The sequence below is a fragment of the Pelodiscus sinensis genome, chromosome 19 (genome assembly GCF_052426305.1).
Source record: "Pelodiscus sinensis isolate ZL-2025 chromosome 19, ASM5242630v1, whole genome shotgun sequence".
NCBI lineage: Eukaryota > Metazoa > Chordata > Testudines > Trionychidae > Pelodiscus > Pelodiscus sinensis.
In genome coordinates this window covers 18397938-18424536 of record NC_143070.1, presented here as the reverse complement: position 1 = coordinate 18424536, position 26599 = coordinate 18397938, and the positions used below count along the sequence as shown (strand labels likewise).

Here is a 26599-nt window from a genome sequence, read left to right as displayed (position 1 = left end):
GGAGCAGGGAGCTGAGGGGGTGCTCATACAGCGGGGGCAGGAGCAGTATGACTTTGGAAGGAGCATCTGGGTGACCAGTGGGAGTGTCCCGTGGGCCAGGGGTTAGAAACTGCAGGGGATGTTCAAGAGACTCGGGATTCAAGGTGAGTCTATTGCTACCCTGCAGCGTGACCGCTGGATCTGCATGGCCTGGGGGGAGTGTGTGTATAGTTGGGAAGCTGCCCCATGGTTGGCACAAACATGGTCTCACACTAGAGACTGGTGGCAGCAAAGTGCCTCCCAGCCCTGGGCACCCCCAGAAAGCCCTGCACAGTAATCTGCTACAGGGTTAGGGAAGTTATGCATCACACTCCAAGGGCTTAGGTCAGTGAGAGAGACCAAGGCGAGGTGCTGTGACTGTGAGGGGCACCCTGCTCAGAGCTCTGCCTAAAGAGACAGTTTCCCAACCTACCACCCTGAGCCTGAATCCAGGCTGCTGCATGTTACAGAGAGAAAAATACGGCTCCTTGGTCCCAGTATTTATACCACGGCAGCTTCTTTCTGGCAGATCCAGTTGAACTCAGCACCACACGTCTCCGAATGAAGTCGGCTGCCTTTTATACTCCCACAGCTGTTCCCGTCCACAGGGCCGGAGACGGGGAAACTGCAGAATGGAAGTGAGTCCGTGTCACTGGGGTACCCCGGGTTGGGTCTTTCCTCCCTTCTCTCTGCTGGGGAGCTTGGCTCTGCTGTTGCCCTTCATCTGTCACGTCCCTGTGGCACGTCAGTCAAACCGACAGCCCAGGAGGGAAGTGGGTTAGGGGGTCTCTGGCAAGGAGCAAACTAGACTGAATCCCCTGGGGTCAGTGGAGGCCCTGTGACTTGGGTAAGTGGTGGCTGCAGGGCTGGTCCAGATGAATGGTGAGGGCTGGATTCACTAAGGGACTTAAGAGCCTAATGGCCCCTAGACTGGGGTGGGGAACCTTATTTGGGTTGGGGGCTGCAGAGGGGCAGCTGGAGTCCCAGCACGGACTCCCCAATGCTGGCAGAGGCTCTAAGCCTCAGAGGCCAGATACAGGCCACTTGGGGCTTTAGATTCCCCACCCATCTTAGACTCACATCCCCCTGGGACTCACCAAATCCCAGCTCAGCTGCCACCAAACCCTGGAGGTGCCAGAACTCGCTCAGTGTTCACAGGGCTGGTTTCCTGAGCACCTGTGTGGCTGCCTCTTGGCATGTGCTGCCACCTCCTCTGGGTTGCCAGCGGCCTAAGCTCCAGCATGATGCTGTTCCTCTGCCAAACTCACCTGTGAGCCCTGAGCCAGCTGGCCCGTGTGACAGCCAGTACCCCTAGCTCACCCCTTTCACAGGACTCTGCCTTGTGAGGTTGAATTGGAAACTCAGCATTTGCTGATCCTCAGTGCCCTGTTAAAATGTGTGGCAACACTGCATGCAGAGTTATGATGGGCAGTGGGTGAACTCCAGTGGTGGGGTGTGATCAGGCTGCTAGGCTGCTCTGGCTCCCACTGCTGTGGTAAGTGCAAGGGAAGGAGGGATGACCTTGGTTGCTCCGAGGCCCCCTAGAGCTGCCCAGCTTGTGTAATGGCAGGGATGGAGCAGAGGCAAGGCTTGAGGGAAGGGGTGGTGGGTGGCAGGGTGTGCATAGAGTAGAAGCAAGGCCTGTGGCAGAGGTGGGGGGCTGCCCCAGGCCCTGCATCCCCCTACAGATGGCCCTGGAGCCAGATCAGCACATCAGGCCTTGTCCACACCAGGAGGTGTTTCTGGTGCAGATAAGTGGAGACCTCCTAGTGCAGATACTGCTTTAGCCACATGTAAGAGCTTCTTCCACCCCTGCAGCTTATGCCAGTGCCCCTAAGGCTCATGAACTGCCCTTCTAGCAGCCCAGCTACATTGGTAGAGTGGCTGCAGTACTAGGGCTTGTGATGGTGCAGCAGAAACGCCCTGAACCAATGTCACTGCTGGTAACACATCTAGGTACAGGCCAGGCCTTAAATGTGTATTTAACAGCAGCATGTCAGACAGAGGAAGCCTTTCCCAAATATCTCAAACAGGAAATACAAGGCAGCACTCACCGCACTGGGTCTAATGGGGAACCGTCCACCCAGGTCCATTTCCCCTTAGGGGGTGTCACTTTAAGTCCAATCCAGACAGGGTTCGTATCTTGTGTAACGTTCTGTAAGGAGTCCTGTGAGGGGCAAGCAGAGGGGGAGGCGTGAATAGGCTGTGAACAGGCTAAAATTCCCTTAGATCTCCTGTATTTATTATCTGCTCTTGGCTCTGTCCAGGCTGACAGCAGGAGAACCCATCCACACCTGAGCTAATTCACTCTCACGCCTAAGTGTACAGGGTCCTAGCCCAGGGGCAGGGGAATATGGCTCTCTGTACATGCATGGAGACAGCTGGCAGTGTGGGGCGGGAAGCTGTGGGGTTCAGGTTCCAAGCCGTATGTTCATCAGCTAGGTGCCCAGCAGGGGAGAAACCCCTAGTGTGAAATTTGACTGGGGGGAAAAGGAGAAATAGGGGAGGAGAAAAGGGGGGTGGAGAGAGCAAGAGCCAGGTTGGATAAACCCTGCACACGTCTCTCTCTAGCTGGAATGTTACGGGTCTGTGTTGTGAGTTACCAGCATCTCCTGGCTCTGGAGCACGAGCAGTCGTGAGCTCTTCCCCAAGCAGTCGTCCTGGCTCCCAGCCCAGGTGTTAGGCCCTTTTGACAGCCAATAGCACTTGTCCCCACGCAGCAGCCAGTCCCTGGGGCAGAGTTTGCACCCGGCGCCCCCTGCAGGGAGAGTTGGGAACAGAGGTGTGGTCAGTTCTGAACAGTCAGGCTGTGTCTCTACTACATGGCTCCGTCGATGGAGCCATGTAGTATAGACGTAGCCTCAGGCTGATGCAGCTGGTTAAAAAAAGTTCAAATCCCTTTTGAATTAGGGCAACCAGATGTCCCGTTGTGGATGTGCAGCCCCTTTGCTAAGCCTGGTCCTGGTTGTCCCCTTTTGGCAAAATGGGCATGTGTCCTGTTTCCTCTTTCAAGCTGATCAGTCGGCAGCAGCAAACGAGACCAATACCCCCCTCCTTCAAAAAGGTGGGGTGATGAGGAATGTGTGGTGGCAAGGGGGTAGCGGTCATGCCAGGGAGTCAGAGGGCAGGGTCCATGTTCCCCACAGATTTCTTTGTTTCCCTGCAAAAAATGACTTTCTGACAGGGAAGCAATGGGAAGCTGCAAGAGCAGTCACTGGCCATGATCTAGCTGCTCAGATGCATCCCTTCAGGCCCTTGGGCAGCTGGCAGAGAGGTAAAAATCATCATGGGGCTAAGGACACTCCAGTCAGTGGTTCCTACCCACAGCCAGACTCATCTGCTAGCCCTGGCTGGGCTGGAGGCAGGAGAGGACAGGACTTCCTCTTCCCCTGCAAGGAATTACTGGGGCTGTGTCAAAGCCACTTCAAAAAAAACCTCAGCAACCTCCCTCAGCTACAGGTTTTTTAGCATCCTCCCCTGCTTCCTGTCCTTCCATCGTGCCTCAGCTGTAGGAGGAGGGGTCACTGTAGGAAAAGCTGCTTCCCCATCCACCCAACCCACACTGCATTTGGGCCTCCCACATCCAGACACCCTTGCCAAGCCTCACCCAGTGCATCCAGAACCTGCTTAGTCCTCCATACCCAAACCCCAACCCACTGAACCTCAGCCCCTGCATCTGCAGTCCTCTGCTCCCAGATCCCCTGTCTCTAGCCCCTTGGCAGCAAAGCTGTCCCTCACTGAGCTCTCTGCACTCAAAACCTCACTCTGATTCCCTGACCCTTACATAACCCCCAGCCCTCACATCACCCCTCAGTCCACACTCCCCAAACGGCCGCTTCCTGCTGCTGGCCCCCCCCCACTGCAGCCCAGCTGAGCAATGCGGCAGGAGGGGAAGCGGGCGGGGCGGTGATGTGCTCAGCCAGGGGCTGCGCCTCTGTTGGGCCATGGCGGGGGTGCAAGTGGCGACAAGCATCCATTTGGGGAGCGTGGACCCCAAACTGCTGCTTGCTCCCCTGCCGCAGCCCAGCTGAGCGGCACAGCACTCAGCCGAGTGCCACAGCGGAAGGAGAAGGGGGGCAGGGAGAGACGGAGCGGAGAGAGAGGCAGGAGGAGAAGAGAAAGGGAGAGTGAGAGGCAGGAGTTGGGAGAAGTGAACGAAAGAGAGGGGGAGAGAGAGACAGGAGGTGGAAGAGAGCTGAGAGAGGGGGAGGCAGTAGGAGGAGGAGAGTGAGAATGAGCGAGAGACCGGAGGCTCAGGAGAGAAGACCAATGTGGAGGAGAGACCTGAAAATCCTGTCTTATAGAGGGTTAATTGGCTAGTTTGATAGATCAAGCCAAACTTCAGAGGTGTGTCAGAGGAACCCTGATTCCTTGCTAACTCAGCCTTGCCTGGACAGTAACACAGACTTGAGCCACAATGGACTGGTAATTATGCACCATCTGCAGGCTCTGTCTTGCTCTCTCTGTCTCTTTCCTAAAACTATTCACTGTGACACAAAGATCTCTTCTTTGAGTGATATTAGCTAATTTAGAGGCTGCCATTGTATAGTTGGGATTATTTTTCCCAGTGTGCATTGCCTTATCACTGTTGAATTTCATCTGCCATTTTGTTGCCAAGTTACCCATTTGTGAGAGATCCTTGAGTAACTCATTATAGCAGAGGTGGGAAATCATTTTTGATGAGGGGCCATTCCAAGATTTTGGAAAGTGGTCAAGGGCCACACTTACCTGTTATCTGTAGAGGGGGTGCAGGGTCTAGGGTCTAGGTTCGACACAGAAGAGTGCATGGGGAAAGCGACTGGGGTGCAGGAGATGGTGTGAGGTTTGAGAGGGAGTTTGGGGGAAGAAGGGTCTTGTGACATGGGTCAGGGGATGAGGCGCAGGATCTAGGAGGATGTTTGGGTGCAGAAGAGGAATTTGGCCTGGGCGAGGTGTGTAGGAGGGAATACAGAGTCTGGGAGGGGGGTTGCAGAGGATTCGGATGGTGACCTGGGAGAGGGAGTTGGGGTGCCAGAGGCAGGCTCTGGCTGGGAGGTGCTCACCCAAGCCCTGCAGCACCCACAAAGCAGACTGGGCTCCCTGCCTGCTGCAACCCCAGATCATTGAAAACTGCAGCTGCTCCCTCTACATGGCTTTCAGGTCTCCAAGCTGAGGCTTGCGCTGTCCCCATCCCACAAGCCAATCTCTCAGCTTCTATTGGCTGAGTGTTTCTGGCCACTAGGAACTGAAGATTGGGCTGGGGGTGGGGTGATCACACAAAGCTTCCCTCTCCCTGCGGAGAAGAGAGACTCGCAGACTGTGCTTTAAACTGCCGCAGCTGCATGCCTGAGGGTCCTGGCAGGGGGGTCCATGGGCTGGATCTGGATATTGGGCCATATTTTGCCCAGAGCTGCCTTACAGTCAGGTTTGGATTTAATTATCTTGAATTATTCTGTATCATCTGCAGACTTTGTCATGTCACTGTTCACCCCCTTTTCCCAAATCAATATGTTCAACAGCACCTGTCCCAGTACAGAGCCTTGGGGGGATGCTACAGTTACGGCTCTCCACTGTGAAAACTGACCGTTTATTCTTACCCTTCGTTTCCTCTCTTGCAACCAGTTACTGACCCATGAAAGCCCTCCCCCACTTATCCCAGGGCTACTTAGCTACCTTAAGAACTTTTGGTGAGGGATCTTTTCAAGAGACATTCAGAAAATCTCAGTGTGCTCTAGCCACTGGATCCCCTCTTTCACACACTTGTTGACTCCCCTGAGGAATTCCCTTTACAAAAGCCGTGTTGACTCTTTCCCTACAAATCATTTTTCTCCATGTGTCTGATCATTCTGCTTGTGACCCTGCACACCATAGGCTTTAGAGTGATGCTATGCCACAGGGTGTATTTTATGGAAGATTGGCCATGTGAGATGTCATTGGAAAGGTTCTGATTTACTGAATACAAATATCCTATTTTAGGCATTTATCATAAGAACAGCCAGACTGGGTCAAACCAAAGGTCCGTCCATCCATCCCAGTGTCCTGTTGGCCCACAGTGACCAATACCAAGTGCCCCAGAGGGAGTGAACAGAACAGGGAATCATCAAGTGATCTCTCCCCTATTATCCATTTCCAATCTCTGACAAACAGAGGCTAGGCCAGGGGTGGGCAAAAGGGCCTCTATGGGCCAGATCTAACTGGCCAAGTGGGTTGATCTTGTGCACAGAGGCCCTACCGCTCCCCCGCCCTCAGGCCAATCGGGGCCTAGGGGCGGGGGAGTGCGCAGCACTGGACTCTTAAGTGCAGCGCAGCCAAGGGCAGGGAATGAGAGACTTTGTGTGCTCCCCCCGCCCCCAATCCCTGATTGGCCGGGGGGGGGGGGGGGAGAGTGCACGAAGTCTCCTCCCACCCTGAAAGCAGTAGGCAGTGCTTCTTAGAGTCAGTCTGATTGACCTGGGGGAGGGTGTGCAAAGTCTGCTCTCACCACCAGGGGTGCAGGCACCCTAAAGGGAACTGCCAGCTGTTCAGAACAGCTGACAGTTCTCAGCAGGGTGGGGCAAAGACTTCATATGCTCACCCACCCCCAGACCAATCAGGGTCTGTGGAAGGGAAGCATGGAAGTGTCCTGGCACTGCCCCTTCCACTTGAGGCCCTGCCCCTTCCAAGGTAGCCCGAGATCACTTCAAAAATTTCAGACATGGCCCCTGGTAAAAAATCATTGCCCACCTCTGGGCTAGGGACACCATTCCTACCCATCCTGGCTAAGAGCCAATGATGCACCTAGCCTCCAAGAATATATCTAGTTCTTTTTGCATCCTGTTATAGTCCTAGTCCTCACAACATCCTCTGGCAAGGAGTTCCACAGGTTGATTGTACATTGTGTGAAGAAAACCTTTCTTTTGTTTGTTTTAAACCTGCTGCCTATTCATTTCATTTGGTGACCACTAGTTTTTATACTATGGGAACAAGTAACTAACTTTTCCTTATTCACTTTTTCCACACGTGTCATGATTTTATAGATCTCTATCATATCCCCCGCTAGTCTCCTCTTTTCTAAAATGAAAAGTCCCAGTGTTTGTAATCTCTCTTCATATGGGACCAATTCCAAATTCCTAATAATTTTAGTTGCCCTTTTTTTTAACCTTTTTTTTTTTTTTTGATGAGGTGACCACATCTGTATTCAGAATTCAAGATGTGGGCGTACCATGGTTTTACAGAGAAGCAATAAGATATCTGTCTTATTCTCCATCTGTTTTTAAATGATTCCTAACATTGTTTGCTTTTTTGATTGCCACTGCACACAGAGTGGATGTTTTCAGAGAACTATCCACAATGACTCCAAGATCTCTCTTTCTTGCACGGTTATAGCTAAATTAGTCCCCAGCATATTGTATGTATAGTTGAGACTATTTTTTCCAATGTGCATTACTTTACATTTGTCAACATTAAATTTCATTTGCTATTTTATTGCCCCATGACTTTGTTTGATGGGATCTTTTTGAAGCTCTTCACAGTGGGCTTTGGTCTTAACGATATAGAGCAGTTTGGTATCATCTGCAGATTTTGCCACCCATTTTCCCCTTTCTCTAGATAATTTATGAATAAGTTGAATAGGATTGATTCTTGGGGGATATCACTAGTTATCCCTCTCCAGTCTGAAAACTGACTATTTACTCCTACCCTTTGTTTCCTGTCTTTTAACCAGTTCTCAGTCCATGAAAGGACCTTTCTTTTTATCCCAGGACAGCTTACTTTACTTCAGAGCTTTTGGTGAGGGACTGTGTCAAAGGCTTTTAGGAAATCTATGTATACTATATCCACTGAATCCACCTTGTCCACACGTTTGTTAACCCCTTCAAAGAACTCTAGTAGATTACCATTTTTGGATTTGAAGTTATTAATATTAACACCAAAAGAGTGGGGTGGGGTTTTTTGTTTTTTGTTTTGCTTCTCACTTGTGTGTGGGCCCCTGACCACAAAAAGGTTCCCCACCTCTGTTGTAGCATCTGTAGCATCCTCAGGAAGACTCTCCAGGTTGGAGACAAGCTTCTCTTAAGACCTATTTTTTTTCCTTATGGCCCATTTCCCTGAACAAGGCCCTTCCTCACTCACTATATAGACTAAAAACAACCTGTCTAGTAGGTGTTCCCCAGGTGTAATGACATCTATTATTTATAATTTCAGCTACTAAAATGCATACAAATAGGATAATTATACTCAACAATCAGAACTTTTCCGATACCATTTCCTATGACAGAGATGGGTTATAATTTTTGGTGGGGGTCCACTCTAAGATTTTAGAATGTGGTCAAGAGCTGCGTTTTTTTGTGGAAGTGGCATGGGATCTGGGTTGGAGGTTGGGTACAGAAGGGTGCACGGGGTAAGGGACTGGGGTGCAGGAGTTGGTATGGGGTCTGAAAGGGTGTTTGGGTGAAGGAGGGGGTTGTGGTCGAGTCAGTGGATCGGGGTGCAGGGTCAGGGAGGGTGTTTGGGTGCAGGAGAGGATTCTGGCCTGGGGCAGGTGTGTAGGAGGGGGCACAGGGCCTGGCAGAGAGTTGTGACCTGGGGTAGGGAGGTGCAGAAGGTGTGGGTGGTGACCTGGGAGAGGGTGTTGGGGTGTAGGAGGGGCTGGAGTGCCAGAGACAGGCTCTGGCTGGGAGGTGCTTAATAAGCATCTCCTGGGCAGGAGCCCTGCAGCACCCCCAAGACAGGCTGGGCTCCCAGCCTCCTGCAGCCCCTGACCACTTGAAAATGTAGACTGGGGCTGGGATTCTCAGCTCTAGGAGGGGGAAAAGCCTTGTGCTGTCCCAGTCCCCCAGGCCAATCTCTCAGCTCCTCTTTTGACTGGTTGTTTTCAGCCAATAGGAGCTGAGAGATTGGTTGGGGTCAGTTCCTATTGGCCAATTGTTTCCAGCCAATAAGAGCTGAGGATTGGGCTGGGGGCAGGGAGTTCACACAAAGCCTCCTTTTCCCTCCAGACCAGAGAGGCACATGGGGAAGTCCTATGTTTAAAACAGCAGCTTCTGTGTAGCTAAGGATCCCAGCAGGGGGGGTCTGCAGGCTGGATGCAGTGGCTTGGTGGGCTGGAACCAGCCCATGAGATGTATCTTGCCCTGTCCTATGACTTATCTTGCACAAAATGCATCATAACTATGTCATAATCCTACCACAATATCATCATGTAGAATAGGGGGTGCAGAGTATCACACTGTTTGTGATAGAAATACTAGTGACTTTCCCCAGTACTGAAGTTTCAGAGGGGGAGGCGAGTTAGTTTGTAACAGGAAAAACTTAAAACACAAGAAATAGTTTAGTAGCATTTTAAAGACTTTCATTATTCTTTGAAGTGTTACTAAACTATTTGTTATTTTTAAGTGTTTCTCACCAGCCAGTAATTTCCAGGATCCTGTCTGGAGCCCATTGTAAAGACGAACATTACATGAGCTACCTGCCAGTCACCGGCGCCTCCTGGATTCTGAGGGGGTCTAACCTCTTCAAACTCTAGTCTTGGGGAATACTGTGTGTCCTTCTAAGACATCTCCCGCAATTCCAACAGGCCATGGGATTTCTCCTTAGTCATTTCCCTATCACATTATAGAATCATAGAACAATAGAGCTGGAAGAGACCTCAGAAGGTCATCAGCCCCTTGCTCTAGGCAGGACCAATTCCAACTAAATCAACCCGGCCAGGGCTTTGTCAAGCCGAGACTTAAACACCTCTAGGGATGAAGACTCCACTACTTCCCTAGGTAACCCATTCCAGTGCTTCACCACTCTCCTAGTGAAATAGTTTTTCCTAATATCCAACCTGGACCTCTCCCACCACAACTTGAGACCATTGCTCCTTGTTCTGCCATCTGCTCTACTGAGAACAGCCTTTCTCCATCCTCTTTGGAACCTCCCTTCAGGAAGTTGAAGGCTGCTATCAAATCCCCCCTCACTCTTCGCTTCTGCAGACTAAACAGACCCAACTCCCTCAGCCTCTCCTCATAGGTCATATGCTCCAGCCCCTAATAATTTTGGTTGCCCTTTGCTGGATCCTCTCCAGTGCGTCCACATCCTTTTTGTAATGGGAGGCCCAGAACTGGACACAATATTCCAGATGTGGCCTCAGCAGAGCCGAAGAAAGGGGAATAATGACATCTCTGGATCTGCTGGCAATGCTCCTCTTAATGCAATCTAATATGCCATTAGCCTTCTTGGCTACAAGGGCACACTGTTGACTCATATCCAGCTTCACATCCACTGTAACCCCCAGGTTCTTTTCTGCAGAACTGCTACTTAACTGGTTGGTCCCCAGCCTATAACAATGCTTGGGATTCTTCCGTCCCAAGTGCAGGACTCTACACTTGTCCTTGTTGAACCTCATCAGATTTCTTGTGGCCCAATCCTACAATTTGTCTAAGTCACTCTGGACCCTATCTCTGCCCTCATTGTATGCCAGTGTTATTCGCTGCTGGACAGCTGTTGTGTTTCACCCCAGAGGTGGCTGCATTTCAGTGGTCGGGAAATGATCCCTGTGAGTACAATATAGTTTGTTAAACTCTTTGTGATCCTACCTTGATAGAAACTGCATTATTGCAGTCATTAAAACTGCCTGTTCTCCAGCAATGGGGATTACTCTGGCCACTAGGTGTCACTGCTGCTCCTCCCCACAAACAGCTGAGAATTATTTCTTTTACTTAAAGATTGCAAACTTTCTGGGATTGCACTGTCAATGATGTGAGAGTGAAATAATCAGTGGTACAGAATGGTGTAGCCACAGCATTTACCTTTCACCCACCAATTGAGACCGACAGAAATTAAAACTGACTGGCTGTGTCTAGACTGGCAAGTTTTTCTGCAAAAGCAGCTGCTTTTGCAGAAAAACTTGCCAACTGTCTACACTGGCCGCTTAATTTTGTGCAAAAGCACTAACTTTCTACTGTCTGAAATCAGTGCTTCTTGCGCAAATACTGCTCCCATTCGGGCAAAAGCCCTTTTCCGGAAATGCTTTTGTGCAAAAGGGCCAGTGTAGACAGCTGAAAATTGTTTTGCGCAAAAAAGCCCCAATGGCGAAAATGGTGATCGGGGCTTTATTGTGCAAAACTGTGTCTAGATTGGCACGGACGCTTTTTCGCAAAAAGTACTTTTGCGGAAAAGCGTCCGTGCCAATCTAGACACTCTTTGCTGCAAATGCTTTTAACAGAAAAACTTTTCCATTAAAAGCATTTGCGGAAAATCATGCCAGTCTAGACGTAGCCACTGAGTAGCTTGGGGTGGATAGTACTGTAGCCAGACAGACTGCCCCCCCCCCCCATCTCATCCATCTTATTTGCCTCTCTGAAGCATACAGGGCAGAGAAGGAGCAGTAAAATCAGCATAGTCTATGCTGGCTCATCTGATCCTGAGAAGCTGAAAACATAGATATGAGGAGAGAGCGATTAAGGCAATAAGCTGGCCTTGAGGCTGCGAGAACTGCCACCGGCTGGCACCTATGTTGATTCGAACACACACACAGTCCCTGGGAGAGGAATTTCCCACTGAGAAAAGAATCCCCAGTAATTCCAATTTAGTTATCTCTCTTACAAGTGTAAATTAAGTTCACAACTCCCTTGTAAGAACTGGTCTCACAAAAGACAGACCAGCCCCATTTGGCATGACAGACAAGAAAGAGAAATACGTGACCCCATGGGTATATAAGATAGGTCCAGCACACACTCACTTGGAGTGTCATTCTACCCTCTACCTGCTGGTCAGATTAGGTGTTTGACCTCCCGAGGTTCTATGGGGACACCCACCTCGTATTTTCGTCTTTCCTAGGAATTGAGGGACCGGCCCTGGCCTGACATGCTGGAGTCGAGAGGCACAGAAGGGGGTAGAAATTGTACCTGGATGTGGTCCTCTGTCTTAAGTGTACACATAGAAAGAGTAAGCTGTTACTTGGTACCATTATTTCTATTTTTCTATCTTTATCTTCTTTGTAACCATTTTTAAGATCTATATTTTGCTAGTAGTTAAGAAATAGAGCAATAGCCATTGTAACCATATGATTTATAAGCTTCTTTAATAAACCTGTAACTGTTTAAGTTTTAACCTGACTCCTTCAGTTGCTGTAATAGAACCAAGCACAATTTTAAAAGAACTTCAGCCTGTCATTAAGGGACAGATATAGGGAGCCCTGACCGTCTGCTGACAAGTACATCACTGCTACTGCACCAAGAGTAATATAGTGTATTATAGTCTTCACATCAACTTACAAAAATCACTCTGCTGTCTGATCATTGTTTTCCTGCTGCAGTTATGAGGGGAGCTGACTAGCAAAAAGACAAATTGCCTTTTTTTCCAAAAAGAAATTCTTCACAGGACACTTTTTGCATTGGAACGTTTCCAGGTTTTGTTGGAATAACCTTCTGTCTCCTGAACACTTTGACTTACAAATGGAAGTTTACTCCTATCATGACCCCCCCTTCATAGTGTCACATTAGCATCATGTACATCTGTCATGCTTTTATTACATGTCCTGTGAATTTTGCTGTTTTTTTAAGCCCCTGGAGCCAGAGGATTAGGTGAGACTCTCAGTTTCACAAAGGAAAGCTCCTAGCCGCATCATTATAGAGAAAAACTTGACTGCAGGACCCAAGTGGCTCACTAGACAGCAAATAGAAACAACCCAAACTGTATAATATTCCTAAAATAAACCAATTTCAGGCTTTTTAGGGCCTCACTCATGGTTTGTGAATGCTTGGGGAATCACAGAACTGGAGTAATGTAGATAGAGGGGGGGCCTGGCTAAATGAGAATTTGGTCCATTGTATTTCAGGCTCAGGGTCTCTTTCCTATGGTGGCTGGTTTCAGTCACAGCGACAGTGCTGCAAAATCTTTAAGGGAGAGTGACTCACGGCTCTGGGGCAGTAGGAGTGCAGTTACCTGCCAAGCTGACATGTTGGGGGTCACATAGAATGGATTTCAATTGAGACCGGAAATCCTCCAGGCTGGAGCTGCCTTCAGTACAATTGATGATTCCAGTCTCATTCTTATCAGATGTATTCGGAGCTCCTCTGCATTGTCTTTCACCAGAGACACGCAACTGGGAAACTTCAAAAGAGCAACACTGTCAAGGAGAATCATCTCTGTTGCAGCTATTTAGGGACTATTGTGTGAGCTGGGGGAGGGGTGTAAAATCATCACACAGTGCAACATCCAGCCACTGCTGGATTAACACGGGGACCTTAGGGACTACGGCCCAAGGCCTTGGGCTAAAGCAGTGGTCCCCAACCATTTAAGGCTGCAAGGCGCCAGGGGGTGTGGCTGTTCATCCGCTGGGCGCCAGGGGACAGGGGGTGGGCCCCCCCCTTCCCGGGTCCCTCTCCCCTCCCCTCCCCCCAAGCGCCTGCTTGCCCGGAGCTGGCGCCCCCCCCTCCAAGCGCCGCGCACCCGGGGCCGGGGCCGGGGCCGGTGCTCCCCACATGCGCCGCGTGCCCAGAGTGCGGGTGGCCAATCCGCAGCACTCCCGGGGCTGGCGCTCACCCTGCCACTTACCCCAAACTCCCAGCACTATCACAGCTACTGTCAGGACGATGTTCCCAGCCCATCCGGTCCCTACAGCGATGCGATGCCACCGGGGACATGGAGGGGAACCTGTAAGAGACATTGGTTGGAGAAACTCCATCAGCCTCCTGTGATCTGCACTGGCACTTCACTGTAACTGTCTGATTCAGGATTGTGAAATATCACATCCGCTCCCCTCCCCTCCCCTAAGTGCAGCAAGTTACAGCACTGCAATGAGGCTGAAGCCCTGCTGAGCCCTGGGCAAGGTGGGAGTGCGGCTGTCCCTGGAAGGGGTGTGGCCAAGAGCAGAAGGGCAGGGCTGGGGCAGTCAGCCCTTAGCACTTCCCCCAGCCCGGCAGAGCACTGCTGTGGTGATCCCAAAGCAATTCACAGGGCCTGAGTCTCTGGCCACTGCCACAGTAGCAATGGGGGCACTTGGGAGCTCTGGGCCCCTTTGAATTTCTGGGCCCCATGGCAATTGCTCCCTTTGTCCCAACCCCCATGGGGGGGGCCTGCGGTGCTGTTAAGCGCCAGTGTGCAGCAGGCTACAGAACTGGGAGCGCTCAGAGTGGTTCACACAGGGTGCTGGGAGAGCTCTCTGCCTGCACTGGTGCCAGGGCCGTGGCAATGCCTTACACTGCTAAGTGTCCACAGAGCCCCGGTGTGAGAATTAGCAATGATGCTTGTTCTTCCCCAGTGCTCACTGCAGCATCCTGGGATGCCCACACCTCTGCACTAGGGGCAGTGTTAACAAGGGCAGCTTCTGTCACCCATTCTCCCAGAAGCACTTTTACACCTTTTTCTCTACTGTCCCCTATGAATGGATAGAACTCATCCTGTACAGCTGCTACTCTGCCCTGCTGCACATCCCTTCCTTTGGCCTCTATGTAACGTGGCGCTCCTGATTAACGCCTAGCATGGCTTCCAGCAGGCAAGGGGCTGACACACAGGGAGACAAAAGGGACAGACAGGAATCTTCTGTACTTTTTGTAAACTAAACAGAAACATCTTTACACCTAACTCAACCTATATTTTCAAATTATGTGCTCTAGAGTAAAGGCTAGAAACTAGTTTTTGTTACAAATGAAGCCTGAGACACTCTTGAAACCACTCACAGAGTTTCTAATTACGACAAGAGACTTAAATTTCTTCCTGTTGTAACAAATGTTAATTCTGAGTCAATTAAAAAATTGCATTCTTCTGTTCATAAAAGTGGATCTTTGAGTGTGGATTGTCACAGACACCTCATTCGAATCACTACTATGAACTCTACAGAACTAATTATGCTGGGATTACACGTGGACACAAATAGTGGAAATAGTTTTTGAAAAGTGAAAATTTTATAGTAAATGATGGTAAATAATTAATAGTGGGGGTTGTGTTATCTGTCTTTGTTTTTAAATGGCTTGTTTATTGTATTTGACCTTAAATTTCTCAGGAAAATTATCTGGTCGTTTTAGACTAACATGAACTAGTTCAGGCTGAAAGGAGAGGGTGTTTTTTAAACAAGGAAGTGAGAAAGTCAAGTTATCCTTATTTTGGAACTTAACTTCTAATTTATATTTAATATTGTGGCTTCAGAATTTTAACATCAGTTTATGTGACATGTTAATTTTAATTTCAGCTTTAGGCCCTGAATCTGTAAAGCCATGGTCACCAACCCATCAATCACGATTGACTGGTTGATCGGGAGGACTTGACCAGTCAATCATGAGGCATTCGGGCCTCCCCCCCAATTCTTCCCACCCCCAAGAAACCCCACCATCTATCTCCAGTGACAGTGGAGTTAGTGCCAGCTTCCCGCGTGGTGGACGGAAGTCCAGCAGCTGCGCGCCACTTACAGGATTTCCGGAAGTGCGCTAGCTGCTCCCCTCCCCAGGTCTGTGGCATACCGGGAACTTGTTGTGCAGGGGGAGGAGAGAGGAGTCCCCAGAGGATGTGGGCACCATGGCTTCCCTCCTCTGCAGGGGAGAGAGGAGTCGTTCTGAGAGGAGGCACACCCAGGGCTTCCCTCCTATGCGGGGGTGACCATGCTGAGGATTCCCTGTCCCCTGCCCTAACCAACACCCTGTCCCCTGCTCCTACTGGCATCCTGTCCCTTGTCACACAACCCTGTCCTCTGCCCCAGGACCCACAGGCACTCTGTCCCCACTCCAGCACAATGTTCCCTGCCCCCACTGGCACCGTGTTCCCTGCCCCAGCACCCACTATCACCCTTCCCCAGTACCATGTCACCTGCTCCCACCAGCACAGCTGGGGCCACATTAGTGAGGCTCTGGGGAGTTTGGGAGGAGATTTTTGTTTTGCATCTCACTTGTGTGGCCCCAACTGACTTTTCTGTGGGTCAGTGACTCCTGACTCAAAAAAAAGTTTCCCACCTTTCTCATAAATAAAAACAATGCTGAAACTTTTTGTGTTTGACATTTTTTATTTAAAAATAAAGTCTGGCCAACAAACCTCCAATTTGGGCCAACCCCCCATCTGGCTGCAGCATCATAACACTCCTGCAGCATCATAACACTCTCTGAGCCAGCATCCCCTCCTCCACCTCCTCCTGTATCCAAATTCCCTCCCAGAGCTTGCACCTCTCACCCCTTATTCCCACCCCAGAGCCCACACATCCTGTCTCAACCCAGTAAGGGTATGGCTAAACTGCAGGGCTGCTTCTAGACTGGCATGATTTTCCGGAAATGCTTTTAACAGAAAAGTTTTCCGTTAAAAGCATTTTTGGAACAGAGCATCTAGATTGGCATGGATGCTTTTCCGCAAAAGCACTTTTTGTGGAAAAGAGTCCATGCCAATCTAGACGCGTTTTTCCACAAAAAAGCCCCGATGGCCATTTTCGCGATCGGGGCTTTTTTGAGCAAAACAAATCTGAGCTGTCTACACTGGCCCTTTTGCGCAAAAGCTTTGCACAAAAGGGACTTTTGCCTGAACGGGAGCAGAATAGTATTGCCGCAAGAAGCACTGATTTCTTACAGGAGGAAGTCAGTGCTTTTGCGGAAATTCAAGTGGCCAGTGTGGACAGCTGGCAAGTTTTTCCAGAAAAGCAGCTTATTTTCCAGAAAAACTGGCCAGTCTAGACACAGCCCAGGAGTTTTTCCGGGATTCCAGAGGTATCCCACATCCAGGGACAAGTTTGTTCTTCTGCTTTTTTTAGCGGAAGAGCAAACATGCTCTTTTGGTGACCCCTGTATTCCTTGTTCCACGAGGAATAAGGGGGATTCCAAAAGAAGGGATTTTTCTGATATTTGGCCCAATCTGCACAGGCTATGTGTTGGAAAAATCTCTTCCTACAGAAGAATTTAAAAAAAAGCGGCAGTGTATCTGTACCCTGAGAGTGTATAAGAGCTGGGGATAGCAAGTGATGGAGAGGAGGAGAACAGAGGGTGCAGGGCTTCAAGGAAGGGGTGGGATCTTAGGGGAAGGATGGGGCTGTAGATCTTGGCTTGTTCTGACGATTCAAAAGTGATCTTGAGTGTAAAAAGGTTGGAGACCATTGTTGCAAATATTTGAGCTCAGGTATAATGTGAAACCGGTGAGTGTCTGCTGCAGTGGGGAGTTTCGTTTGAGTGAAGCTAAACATGGACCTAAGTGTCTGCAGATTCAGGCCTTGGGAGGACCCACAGCACAAAGTTCTGCACCCTGGCCGCAAGTATTCGGAGGAGCAGGCCCTTTCTTGTAGGACTGGAAATACCAAGGCGACAAGTTTAAATTCAAGACTGGATGTTTTCTCAAGATCTGCTCTAGGAATTGTTCCGGGGAAATTCTACTCAGCATGTCAGACTAGATGATCACAACGGTCCCTTCTGGCCTGGGACTCTGAATAAAGGCCCCAGTCCTGCAGTTGGATCCGCATGGGTCGGCCCCTGTGCCCAGTCACTTCAATTGGATTCTGTGCAGGTGTGAATGAAGGTCCATCCATAAGGAATCAGGTCAGATCACAGGACTGGGGTCTAAATTTCCATTCCTTAACACAGTGCCAGTCTTCAACATAACAAAATTATGTAACTCTGGCTCAGTAAACCATGTACAGTCAAATTCAGCTCTTAGGCTAGGTCTAGACTGCAAAGATAAATCAGAAAAAGAATTGCAATTGTGCATCTTTTTCTGATTTTCTGTCGAAAGAGGCTTTTTTGAAAATTTGGCATGTCCACATTGTCCCAAATTTCTGAGAAAGTGCGCTTTCAACACATCGTTTCTTCCTCCTAAAACAAGTTTTACAGGGAGGGTGAAAGATCATGTCTGCTTTTTAAAAAAATTTCCCAAAAAGTTGTGCTTGGTCACAGCATTGCTTTTCTGGGATATCAGCGATGTCCTGGAAATGCACTGCAGTCTAGACATACCCATAGATACAGAGCTGTGGGTTTGGAGCAACTTTACAGACCCCTGAGGCGTCACTCTGGATTTACACTGATGTAACAAGCAGAATCTAACTCCTGACACATTTTTCAAGAGTAGATCAGATCCTGTCTGAAAACAATTTCTAACACAGAGAGATACAATTATATGCCTGCTCACAACAAGAATTAAATTTAACTAGACAGCCATATACTACACTAGGATTGTTGTGATATTAACAGATACCACAGCAAGCTCTGTTGGAAAACATCAACCATTAACAAAATTCTGTCAGGCACTTCAGTAAGAAACCCCTTCAGAAGCTGTACAATAATTCAGTTATGTTCACAAGATGTACGTGTATATCAAGAATTTTTATAGCTATATTTAAAGAAGGACAATTTATGAGCTAAAGGAAGCAAAAATAATGGGCAGTGTAAATATAATTGACGGAAATGACATATAATATGTTTAACTTATAAACTATCACATTTAATAAACAGCCTGATTAAATTTCTGTGTTATTAAAGTGAGATTTTTAGAAACACCTAAGCCACTAAGGCACTTCTGAAAATTTTATTTTCATGTAAATCTGTAGCCTTATGTACTTACGAAAATGTGCTCTAAAATAACTATTTAATATTTAAATTATTTTTCCCCACTCTCCAAAATACCATGATTTTAAACTCATTTAACAATTTTTCAGGGAAATCACAAATTGTTTATTTGCTTTAAGTTGAATTGTAACATGTTGATGACGTTGCACCCCATATTCTTCTTGGAAATATGCTTAGGAACAGGAATATTTCTAATTCAGATATGCTTTATGCAAAATACTGCGTGTAGCAGATCATTTTGAAAGTTTTTAACTGCTGACTGTGTTTATTCTATTTGTGAGCATGAATCACTCCTGTATTTGAGGTCGGAAATATGAAGCATAAATTTGTTTGAGACAATGAGTTGCAAATAGTCTTGTGTCTCTGAACCTCAACTATGGTTGCTTGCTAGAAACCATTTTCGATGTGGTTCTTTCCCACTCAGGGTGAGAAAAGTTTGAACCGAACACTAAGGATTCCCACATGGGGCAAAATCTATATGAAAGCATGAAACCAAACAATAGGAGCTGCTGCAAGATGCCAGGGCATCCCAGTTGCCACCCATGATGGCTCCTGGGAACATCTAAAACTGAAGAGGGGGAAGGATAAAACCCAAGCTGGGAGGCTGTCTAGCTTCTGAGAGAAGATGATTAAAACTACTGTTCGGGTCAGAATTTGCATATAATAAGTTTCTTAGTACATTAACAATAGCTACCATGTTATACTTAATAAATAAAATCACATTTGTTTATTAATAAATAAATGTTCTTGGGGTGGAGGGAGGACAGCAGCGGTGCCTCTCTCTCTTTCATTGATAAAGGGGGAGAACAACTTACGAGTTTATTCCATATAAACTTTATGCAGCATGAGACAGATTTATCTGGGGCTCTGCACCTGCTTGTTTTGTCAAGTCCCATCACCTGAGCCTTCCTAGGGCTGAGTGGATCTCAGTGTTTGTGTTGCTCTGCTGTGGGCTGTGACCCCCCAAATCTGTGCCTTTGCTAGGAGAAGCCGGAGGGCAGGTAGGGTGGCCTAGGGGGCAGGTAGGCAGGCCTAGTGGTAATTTCAGCAGATCCAACTGAGAATCTCAAGAGGATCTCTGTATCTGAACCCATCACAATATTGTGTTTTATATTTTTAATATTCCTAAAACACCGATAACTCTTGAATGTCTCCATTTTGGCCACTGTCTTCTGACTTTCCATGCTTCATTTGAGCTACCCTGCAATCATTTCTCTGCCCTGGATCAGAAACAAAACACAACATCTCTGTCCTTGCAAAGCTTTCTTCTTTTGTGTCCACTTCAGCACCCAGTAGAAAAATCCCCTTCATTGCCTCTGTCATTCCCACTCATCCACCACCACCCCCTTTTGTTCCTCTTCTCTGATTCCATTTTCTACATTCCTCTGATACTGGGCTTCTCTCTCCCTCCTTATATCTCTACTGATGTTAGTAGACCCTCCTACTCGCCCCCATCATCTAGACCAAATGGCATCCAAGATGAGGAGCAACTTCAGTGCTCCCTCCCCCTCCCATTTCTTAAACCTTTGTGTATCTTAATATTTCACTGCATTGGTAGCCATTTCCCCCTGAGCCTGGTACCCCTTAAACTCAGTACCCCAGGTGATTGCAAGGGTCACTTGCCCCTAAATCTAGCCTTGCCCACAGTACCCACTATCTGCCACATTCTTCATGACCCTCTGCACATCACTGGCTCCCCCCTGCCTACTCTCAGATTCCACCTCTTTTCACAGAGGTAGGTGGATTTTAACCCGCTCTCTGATATAACAAATTCTATTCTGTGAGCAACCCACATTTCCTGTGGTCAGTCATTCTATCTCACTGCTCTCTGCCCCCAACTCTAACCTTCCTACATACTGATACCTCAGTAGTTTGCTGGTATGTCCTGAAAATGTGAAATCAGTAGGAATGGTACCATATAAAGTCCAGATATCGCCTTGCACTTGTATTTGCAGGCTTAGATCGTCAGCAGCTAGGCAGTTTTCTGTAATATAGTGCACTAAAAGTAAAGGGCACTCTATTACCTTAATAAAAATCAGTCGCCAAATGCTGATAGTGGTAAAGGCTTTCCCATTAGCTAAATCCTACCATACATAATGCACAGATCTACTCCTTGGCCCTAGACAAAGTGTCTCTAAACTACCTGTGCTACAAGTTAAAAAAAACAAGCTTTAGAATGGACTGTCCATATTAGTGCAAAAATAAGAAACTAAATCACTTACTGAGGTTCCGAGATTGTTTTGGTGGCCTCGAAGAGGAACTGGCTCCAGGAATGTTTAAATCAGCATAAACTATTTTTCCAGCCATGGCAAGGAGAGAGGAAGATGTGAGCGTACAGCTGTACCTAAGAGCAGCCTCATGTGGACGTCTGCCCTCTGGTGAGCAGTAGCCTATTTCTGTTCTTTTCTATGCCATATCTTATGACATGCTCCTCACCATAATGTCTGAGAGACTTGTGTTAATGCCTCAGGCAATGGGACTAACATCGGTCACGTGTGTGTGTTCTCTCCTCACCTCCCCCCCAGAGGCAGAAATGTGCAGCAGAATGTCTTGGTTTGGTAGTGTGTGGGGGTTTTTGGTGTTGTTTTTTTCATATAAATATACCTGTTGCTATGTGGCTAGAGATAGCAAGACAGCAAGGCCAAAGAAACGTGTCCTGCACTTGGAGCGGAAGATGGGGATGTATGTGATAATTCTTTGTTCTTTGGGAAGTTAATTCCAGGGAACATTCTGTTTCCTGCTGCTGCTGAGTGTTCCATTGTACCAGAGAAATGCATTTCACAACCACAGTCTTCACCCTAGAGCTTTAGGTGGCGATCCCTAGGCCATTGAGTGTTTTGAAGACAAGGACAGTGGCTACATCTACTTTACGATGTAAGATTGAATTGATTAAGGTCAATGTCTTATCCCCTGATTTTGTTAAGACAAAGGTGCATGTCCCCACTTTGCAAGACTATTCAACACTGGTCAAAGTAGCCCATCCCTACCATCGACTTTGAGATCAATTCATTGTGTGTAGCTATTCCACAGAGCCTGCACCCCTTTGCATTCTGGGTTAAGCTCCTGGTGAACGCTGGGACCAATACCATGCAGCAGGTGATTCTGGGTATATGCCATCAGTATCCCATAATGCGCTCATCTGTCCACTTCCCACTCCCTCAGACCACTTTATTGTAATGGCAAACATTCTTTTCATACCCCTTCTTTACCTGGCTACCCATGCAGATGCCATAGCAGTATGAGCATGGACTCCATGCTGGAGTTTGCTGCACATCAAACCATTAAGTAGTGATGCTACCCATCATGTGCTGTATGCTGGAGCATATCTACGTGATGTCCAGGATCCATCGGAATGTAAACAAAACGCAGGAGGCCATGAACATGACCTTATGTGAAACACTTGAGCTGAGTGAGTGTCAAATGCTGCTGACATTCGATCCTCTGGGAACAGTGGAACCCCAGTTCTGGTGCTGTCAGACATGCACAGACTGGTGGGACCCCATCGTGATGCAGGGATGGGATGATCAGCAGTGGCTGCAAAATTTCTATAGGCGCAAGGCCACTTTCATGGATTTTTGTGAATTGCTGTTGTGATCCAAGTGGCCAAGGCAATCAATATTATTCTGCTACAGGCTATGTCTAGACTGCAGACTTCTTTTGGAAAAAGCTTTGAAGTGGCCACCAGGCCACCTGTGCTTTTTCCTCTTTCCTCTTCTTTCGAAAGATCCCCCTCTTACTCATCCACACATGCCTTTTTCCGCAAGAGTTTCTTCCTTGTAGAAAGAGGTTTACCAATGTCGGAAAAACCCCTCTGTTCTTTTGATATTTTTTGATCGGTCGTTATCCGATTGGAGTGTGGACATGAGGTTTTTTGGAAAAATGGTTGTTTTTCTGAAAAAAACTCTGTAGTGTAGACAATCCCATAGCAGGTAAAGACTCTGAGTAACATGGGGGATATAGTGAAGGACTTTTCTGCCACTCACCTTATCACATCTTGAAAGACCTTGAAGCCTTCATGGATAGACAATGTTGGCTCTAGTGTGATGGTCTCATCAGGAGAAAAGGAAGAAATACCTGGGGGCTCCACCCTTGCTGCTCCCTACTCCGTGAGAAGGGACATTGAGATTATATAGAGGAATGCCCTCCGGGGGCTACAGGAGCCAGAGAAAGTGATGTCCCTTTGGTTTGAATAGCTGACAGAAGGCCTTGGAGCAGTCCAAGAGGCACAGTACTGCCCATGAAGGTGAGGACCACAGAGGGGCATCGTTATAAGAATACCGGCTTTGCTCAATGCTTTCCGCAACCTTAGAGCATGATCTGTATGGAAACCTGAAAGACCTTGGAGGAGACAGAAGCCTGTCGTGTGCAGAGTCTGAAGAGGAAACAGAATTCTCCTCTGTGAATGGGGGAGCACTTCCTATGGCTTTGGTGGGTCTTGGCACTGGCGACACATGGCGGTGCCCCAAAAGAAGACACTGAAGTGTCCGACAGAGCCAGTGGAAGTAGATGAGGCAGGCGGAATGCCAAAAGGTGAGTCAATGCTGAATGCCAGTGGTGCTGAGGCGAGCTGCATTGTGGAGATGCCTAGTGCTACATGGAGACAGCAGAGCCTACACAGTTGAGGCAGTTGTGACTGTGATCGGACAGTGCACTTTCAGCAAAGGTGAGACTAGCCGAGGGAGACACAAATGCTTGTGATGTTGAAGGCACTGACACCAGAGGTGAGTGCCCAGCTGCCCAAGCTGGTACCAAACCAGATGGGGAGGGGTCAAAGATCTTTCCAGTAAAGGTGAAGGCACTGATCTTGATGACACCTCTTCTGAATCATTGGTGCTTATGACCAGGCCTCAGCTCAGCACCGGAGCACTTTTTAGTGCCTTTTTGTGAGGTGAAGAGCAAGACTTTAACAGTTAATCTATCTCAGATAGTTCTGAGAGCTTTAAGGAGACCACAGGAGAGAAAGACAAATGATGTTTCACACCTACATGCTTTTTCCAGGCCAGGGCAGCTGAAGGGGCACCCCGCTCCCTGCAGTGATGGCGGACGGCCGCCTTGGCAGGACATGTCACTTTTTCAAGAAGATGGATTTTAAGGAGGAAATTCCTCTGCTTCTTCGTCCGCATTGGAAATTAGAAATGAGGCACAAGTAGAACATTTTTTCCTTATGTGTCTCTCAGCTAAGCTAATTAGGCAGCTTTTGTGCCTGTCATTTACAAGAATAGCAGCCCTGTATGTGGCATGTTATTGAAATCCTGGTGATTTCTTAATAGCTAATTTCCACTCCCCAAAACAGCTAACTGGCTAGCTAACCTATACTAGAAGCGAAGGTGAAAGCAAGCCATGCGCGCCAGTGCAGTAGTAAGGGAGTGGCAGGCTGGGGGCGGTGCTCTGATCCAGCCTCCTTACCCCTGTCTTCCCCACCCCAAAGAGGCTAGGTCAGGAGCAAAGCCTCTGGCACATGGGGCTGTCAGCAGAGCCCCTGGTGTGTGGAGCTGGCAGCAGGGCCCCAGGCATACAGGGCCAGCAGCTGGGACCCAAGCATTAGACCAGTAGCCCAGAAGTTCTGCCACACTTCCTGAACCTCGTGTTCCCTTCCTGTGTCCATAGGTACAGCCCCCCCCCCAGCCCCTTTTGACTGGGAACAGGAGTAGTGTGGGACAGGGTCACCAACTGGGCTTGCCCCAACTCCACATCTCAACCCCCATCCTGACTTCTGCTCTCCCCACACCTCCAGCCCCCTGCCCTGACTTGTCGATCCTCCTCCAATCCTGCGCACCCTTCACTCCACCCCACACTTACATTTCTTACAGTTACTGTCACATGGGAACCCGCTGCCCTGACCCCTTCCTCCCTCTTGGGAGGCTGTGATGCAACAGTACCTGTTGTATTATGTACGTTATGAGGAACTCCCTTTCTTAAAGGGAGCTAACCACAGCTCGTGAGCGACAGAGAACTCCCACTCTTGCCATGGGCAGTAAGAAGGATCTGAAAGGCGGTGACAGCTGCACTTACATTTACCATTGGCTCTGTGCACAAGGACAGCAGAGGTACAGGTGCTGACTAGTGATACTGCTGGCAAAAGTCTCTGCCTGGAGTGATTTAGGTGTACATGCACCTAGAGTGGAATATATCTATCTAACTCAATGAATCGAAGTGGAGCTAACTCTTTCAACGGCAAGTTCCATTCAGAGGGATTATTGCAATCAGCTCATAGTGTGTATAACATTAGCACCTGTCTCTTTAACAATTCCAAATGCTACCACAATATACGTGTTGCTGTTTAATTTTATGTGTCTCAGGAGATGCTACTGTGGAAGGAATGACTACAGGCAGAAGAACTGTGCCAAAAAGTGGTTTAATCTGTGATGATGTATTTTGTGAACATGTGGAGTACATATACAGAGCAAGGCTAAAGCTGAAATTAGCTACACAATCTGAATTACGTCAATTGCATAGCTCAAGTTGAAATAGCTTATTTCGGCTTTTGGCACTGACTGCACAGCACTAAGTCTGAGAAAGGACTCTTCCTCCAACTTCCCTTAATCCTTGTAAAATGAGGGTTACAGGAGTCAGAGTAAGGAGTCCTCCAGCTTGACAGTATTTTGACATTATGTTGAAATAACTGCTCGAGTGTAGATGCGGACTGTGTTATTTCACAATAACGCCAGTTATCCCAAAATAACGCTGCTGTGTAGACGTGCCTGAGCAGAGCAGTTAGTGAAAAACACCAGTCTGCTGGCTTTGCAAAACCCTGCAGCAAACAAGGGTGCTATAATCCTGGTTAACAAGTTGTAACAGGTCCATGCAGTTAACAGAGAGCAAAGGCGTCTCTGCAAAACACAATGCCCTAACACCCAGTGACAAACCGTGTGCAGAGTCCGGATGGCCTTCAGATTTTCTTTTTCTCCACTTGGTTTTCAAGCTTACTCTGTTTATTGTAAAAGATGCAGCTGGGCTGATGAGCTGAGGGACATGAGGCGAGAGAGGTTTATAGTGGACAGTTTAAATCAGGGGTGGGAACCTCAGGCCCAGGGTGGGGGTGGATGCATCCCCCTGACTTGCCTGGACCTGGCCCCTGAGGTTCAGGCCTCCCCCCAGCATTGGAGAACCCACACTGGTGCTCCAGCCCTGCCACTGCCCCATGGCTAGGTGAGAGCACACACACAATCTACTAGGCTGGGCCCCCCTAGGCTCTGGTGTGTGAGGGGAATGTGGGGTGTGTCTTTCTCCTTCTCAGTCAGGGGCCAGGTCAGTGAGGGGTTGGGGTTTTTTTGCACTTCTCACTTGTGAGTGGCCCCCGACTGATTTTTCTGTGGATCAGCAGCCTCTCACCCCAAAAAGGTTCCCAGCCCCTAGTTTAATTACTGAAACCTTCCATTTCCTTTCACTGAAAACAAATGAACAGCAGGGTACTTTGCACGGCTATATTTAACTCAGTGTGGGCTGCAACTCTCTCTAATGGAAAATACTGAATCAAAGAACAGGAATAGAGGGACAAAGTCAAGAAGTTCAAGCAGAAAACCAGAGGTTGAAGTTATCATAGCCAGATAAAGAATTGTAAATGTCAATCAAATAAATATCCAGCTCTTAGTCACCTTTAAAATTGGCATTACTGGGAAAAAGTTCGATGCACTTTATTTTGTTGTCTGCTTAGCACTGGAACAAAACAAAACTCCACCTACCTCTAGCACGATGATTACAGTATTCTTCTTTAGTTCTTGGTATAAAGTGTTGGTGTTAAACAGCTGATATGGTGCATCCCAGAACAGCTGCACTTCAGTGAAACCATACACCAGACAGCCTGAACCTGCAATAATTATTCAGATAAAACTCAAAAGTAAATGTAGACCTATGATTTCAAACTTCTAGACTTTTTTATGCACAAAATGCAATACATGCAAAGTGCAAAAGGCAAGTGCTCTTATTAATAAATGTATCACATAGAAAATGGCTGTACAAACTGATGTGGCTTTTAAAGTAATAGACTCAGATTCCTGTGTGCAACTCCAATGGGGCTCAGCAGGCTGCTATGGGTTGCCAGGCAGGAGCTGCCTGAGGCCGGCTGTGGCAGCCGGCACCTCAGGTGGAAGGCGCAATCGGTGCCCCCGCCTGCATGG

The 26599-nt window shown here is 48.2% G+C and overlaps 2 protein-coding genes across 13 annotated transcripts in view; one reads left to right on the top strand and one right to left on the bottom strand.

The window, feature by feature from the left end:
• LOC102447807 (C-type lectin domain family 2 member B-like) overlaps positions 1–12660 on the top strand; it is a 44685-nt gene extending 32025 nt beyond the window's left edge. For 7 of the 12 annotated variants that reach the window (XM_089770670.1, XM_089770668.1, XM_089770672.1 and 4 more), the window contains 2 exons: positions 534–656; positions 11797–12660. The gene's annotated coding sequence lies outside the window, so the exon portion shown is untranslated. Of the gene's footprint in view, positions 1–488; positions 657–11796 lie in introns of all 12 variants that reach the window. The other 5 variants (XM_089770663.1, XM_089770665.1, XM_089770666.1 and 2 more) reach the window with 5 other exon arrangements.
• LOC112544683 (killer cell lectin-like receptor subfamily B member 1B allele A) lies at positions 520–20939 on the bottom strand. Its single transcript, XM_089771515.1, has 6 exons — positions 20705–20939; positions 13516–13614; positions 12904–13071; positions 2622–2878; positions 2073–2185; positions 520–643 (listed from the first exon to the last, which is right to left on the bottom strand). Exons 1-6 carry the CDS (start codon positions 20787–20789, stop codon positions 520–522), a joined length of 846 nt encoding a protein of 281 aa, XP_089627641.1. The 5' UTR covers positions 20790–20939.
• Positions 20940–26599: the final 5660 nt, after the last annotated feature.